At 26.9% G+C, this 4,434-nt stretch overlaps 1 protein-coding gene across 1 annotated transcript; it reads left to right on the top strand.

Annotated features, from left to right (window-relative positions):
• On the top strand, window positions 1–2,981 carry LOC127279498 (histidine-rich glycoprotein-like). Its single transcript, XM_051301893.1, has 3 exons — window positions 1–64; window positions 1,378–1,708; window positions 2,477–2,981. The coding sequence occupies exons 1-3, from the start codon at window positions 47–49 to the stop codon at window positions 2,719–2,721; spliced, it is 594 nt and encodes a 197-aa protein (XP_051157850.1). The 5' UTR covers window positions 1–46; the 3' UTR covers window positions 2,722–2,981.
• Window positions 2,982–4,434: the final 1,453 nt, after the last annotated feature.

The following is a 4,434-nucleotide window of genomic DNA, read 5'->3' as shown; positions in this document are numbered from 1 at the left end:
ACAAGTTGGAAAGTCGCAGTTCTCACTTGACCGCCTTAATATCATAATGGAGATGATTCTCAAGGTAGTGCGAAAAAAAAGATTCATTGATGATTAAAATAAAAAAAAAAATAAAAAAAACCACCCAATTACTAGAAATACTTAATCTCTCGAAAAACGGAAACAATGAATGTTAACTTTTGTTTTTTTTTATTGTAAAATTTTTATGATTAAAGAAAAAATTTAAACAAAAAACTTATAAATCAAGTGAAAATAAGTCAAATGAGAGGCAGAAATTGCATATTTGAAAAGAAGTACAAAAAAGAAGATTTAAAAATTGATATTACTTATCGTGTATTTGAAATTAATTTACCAAATATAAAAATAATTCTGTTGCAAGATTAAAAATTATTTCGTAATATTTAAATTTAGAAATTTTAATGAAATTTAAATTTATATTATATATTCTCTCAATTAATTAGCAAATTCCAATAATATTAATTTAAAAAAGAAATCTGTATTTTCAAAGTATAAAACATAATTTCTTTTTTTATTCATAAGAAATAAATCCATTCAACGTGTTGGATATAAAAGAAAAGTGTTATTAACTTCCTGTGACTGTTTGTGATTTGAAAGAGTGCTTGTGCGGATTTATAAAAATTGAAAATTTATCGCTCAAGATGAAGAACAGTAATAGTGAAATGATTAGTAGTTGTTATGATCACAGTGCGTTCGGGTGTTTATGGATATAACGAAACGGATATTGAATATAAAATTTAAAAATTCTCATTTCACGAGGAAGGCGTGCTGTTCGCAATTCAAAACTAAAATCGATATATTTATATAGATATAACTCCAAGAGCTCGGTTGCATTCACGTAATTAAAATCCGAGCGACGAATTCGAATTACGCGGCAATGCCATCAGACTTCCTCTTTTAATCACGTTCAGAATGCTGATATTCGAAATTTTTTTGTCATCCACAAAATCAACTGGCGAATTTTTATGTCTACACCAATGATAAAACAGTATTGATAACGTTATATTAAAAAAAATTCTATTCAATCTATTTGTTAAATATTTTTTAATGAAATTCATTATCATTATTTTATTATTATTATGAGCTAGTTTCAAATGAATTCCATCAATTTAAAAAAAAAATTCGCCATATTGGATCCGGCATTTTGAAAAGCTGATATCGGATTCGTAATTAGCGTACTTTTCTCTATCAGAATCGTATAAAAAAAGTCAAAATTTTTTCTGGACGACAAATAATTTTTATTTAATTTAACTATACAATAAGGGTTCAAGTAAAAAATATATTATACCTGAGTGATAAATAAAAAATTTGTAATAAACAAAAAAGAAATTTCAAGTAAATATAATTAATTATTTTTAGATCGTTAATTTACTGGCAATAATTGTGACAGTCATTAATTGGTCAAACGCTGGTTACGTTTCGCTGGGACATGATCCTCATCATCATTTGTCGGTAGCTCATTCTTTTATGCATTTTCATGGGCCAGTGGTGGGTCCAGATTATGAAGTGAAAGTACCATATTTTGCTCCTCATAGTGAGCACAATTATCTACACGGTGATCATCATGATCATCACGATCATCAAGATCATTATTCCCTGGACTATGTTGCACATCCGAAATATCAATTTTCTTATGGTGTTCAGGATCATCATACTGGTGATTTTCATGGTCAAAAGGAACACAGAGACGGTGAGTTTAATTTATGAATATTATATTTATTTTAATATTGTGCAAATTAATGATGATCTGTTTAAAATTTCACTTTATATTTTATAATACGAATAATTTATGTTTAAATTATATCATTAAATTTGTCAGGATTGTAATTATCTCAGTTAATTAGTAACCATAGATTTGAAAGATTGAGTTATTTAGATTTTAATACATGACTATTCAGTGTTTATGCAATTTGCATATATCAATCGGATATAAAGTTAATTACTTTTAACAATTAAAAATAATTATTTTATAATTAATTATAATATGTCCTCACTCATAGGTTTTTAAGGCCGATGATTACGAATATGAAGTTAGATTTTAAAAATTCAAAATAGCGGATCCAATATATAGTAGAAGAGTTTTTCAAAATTTATTACATTCGCTTAAATTGAATTCGGATTCAAGCAAATTGCGATCAATTTCAACGAAATTTCTTCCGTTATATTAAATCTACCATTTTGAATTTTAAAAAACTGACATCAAATTCATTAGCAATTTCAAAAATCTCCGAGTTACTCAATCGAATTCGGTCAATTTTTAATAATTGTTTCGACATATTAGATCCGTCATTTTTAATTTTGAAAATATGACTTCGGATTCATAAGTAGCGTTCTTTTTTTTGTATAAAAATTGTAAAAAAAAAAATTTTACGTCGAAAATATCCGTTATATACATTTTCTGACATTTGTTTTGTAGCACTTGGATAAATTTCTCTCTCTTTTTTCTCCTCACTTTCAGGAAACAGTGTTCATGGCGAATACAGCGTAAAAGAGCCAGGCGGCACAATTCGTGTGGTGAGTTACCACGCAGATAAAGACGGATTTCACGCAGTAGTGCACACTTCCGGTAAAAACGATCACTCTGGTGGTACTTATAGCGGACACGGTCAAGATCATCATTATCAAGGTTACGATAGAGAAGATCATCAAGAACATGGTTTACAAAATTATGCCACATACACAACTCAAGAAGGATATTCATAAAAAAAATATATAATACATTTTGTAAATTTTTTTGATATATATATATATACATACTTCCTCTGTATACCTTTTGTTGGATAGTTTTTCGAATTTGTTAATATTTTTTAAGTACCAAAGTCATGAATGCGACAGAAACCTCTTAAGTATTATATGAGTATAGATGATTTTGTTTTGTAAATATGTGTACCATTGTGTTAAAACGATCTTTTAATTATTAATTAATAAGTACGTTTCTTGATATAAATATTTTCTTTTAACGTATTTAATATATATTTATAAATAATAATAATAATTAATATAATATTGAATGATATATTTAGTTACCTTGTTATTACTAATTACGATATTAAAATCTTATTTATTGTATAAATGTATACCTATATATATATTAAATTTCATTGGATAGATAGTATTTTTTATTTATTTTAGAATAAACGAGAAAAGTCCTTTCGTATTGTTTATTAGTATCACTTGTTTTATCTTTTATTTTAATTATTCAATATATTAAATATAGTGATGCAGTGGGGTCAATATTGATCCCTTGAGGATTTTGGATGCTGAAAAATTTATTTGAAGATATATTAAAGAGCGGTTGGTTGGTACTTTTGGGAAGCTTGAACTTTTAGTTATACGTATATATAAGTTTTCTATATTACATTTTGTTGTAGCTCCTTTCTCTGCTGTATAAGCTTCCATGGGTAATATTATAACAGAAAATTTTTTATAACAACTGTTATATTGCACAACCGGTGATAATGTTAGTTTGTACAACTGTTAAAATCCAAAATGTTATCTTGTATGATTGTTATACTGTTACCGTCATATTAAATTTATTCCTATTTAAGGTTTAAAGTTTATATTTGCTTTATATTTTTTTGAGTTTTTGTTTATTGTAATTTTCGTTAAATTAAAGTTTTCGTGGATAAAAAAGTACAGTCTGTTTTGACGCCAGAAGATCCCTCAGATCAATTTAACATTTATTATTATATACCTGTTCATGTATTACTATTTAATCTTCGCCTTTCTTAAGGCCAGGTCAGAAGAAGGATAGCTCATATAGCGGTAGAGAAGGGATAGGACTAATTACGTTAGAAATAATATGGGAAAGAGGGGTAGTATTAAATTAGACAGTTAGGTAAGAAGGTCGATCAGAGGAGCTCCTGAAGGAAGTAGAAATAAGAGGTCCAAGAGAAGACGGTTCTCACTAGTGTCAGCAATGTAAGTACAAAATCATTTTCAATAACTTTAAATAAAACGGTACAAGGTCCGCATACTCAAAGTGCAGGCGATCTAGGCCTTATTGATTGGCGACAGGATTACTTCTGATATTGCCAGTAATAAAATAATTTTAATTTAAATAATATTGTTTTCAATTTGTTATATATATATATGTATATATATATTAATTTTATTACAATTCAAAACCTAGTAGCATTAATAACTTTTTAACTACACTGTGTAATTCAAAATTTTTTCAATTACATTCAAAAATTGTATCAATTATACTACCAGAAAGAAGTTAAATGACCCAAGAATCCATTTGGTAGAATGAGATTTTGTAGTTGTTTCAGACTTTGTAGTTGATTTAATTAATTTTGAAGTAAAATGTCAAGAAGAAAGAATTTATTTTTATTAATTTTATTTAAAAGAGTAAAATTAATTACACACAGAATTAAAATATGTACAAAAGTAGTTATTTTAAAAGGGGAGCTT

The sequence above is a fragment of the Leptopilina boulardi genome, unplaced genomic scaffold, assembly GCF_019393585.1.
Source record: "Leptopilina boulardi isolate dan_hultmark-lab unplaced genomic scaffold, ZJU_Lbou_2.1 LbouV2_216, whole genome shotgun sequence".
NCBI classification, from domain to species: domain Eukaryota; kingdom Metazoa; phylum Arthropoda; class Insecta; order Hymenoptera; family Figitidae; genus Leptopilina; species Leptopilina boulardi.
The sequence above is the reverse complement of the archived record's forward strand: the minus strand, read 5'-3'. Positions and strand labels throughout refer to the sequence as shown.

Bases quoted from the DNA above. Each gene is read 5' to 3' on its own strand.
- LOC127279498 (XM_051301893.1), top strand. The intron at 1,709-2,476 runs GTGAGTTTAATT...CCTCACTTTCAG, and splicing joins TCAAAAGGAACACAGAGACG to GAAACAGTGTTCATGGCGAA.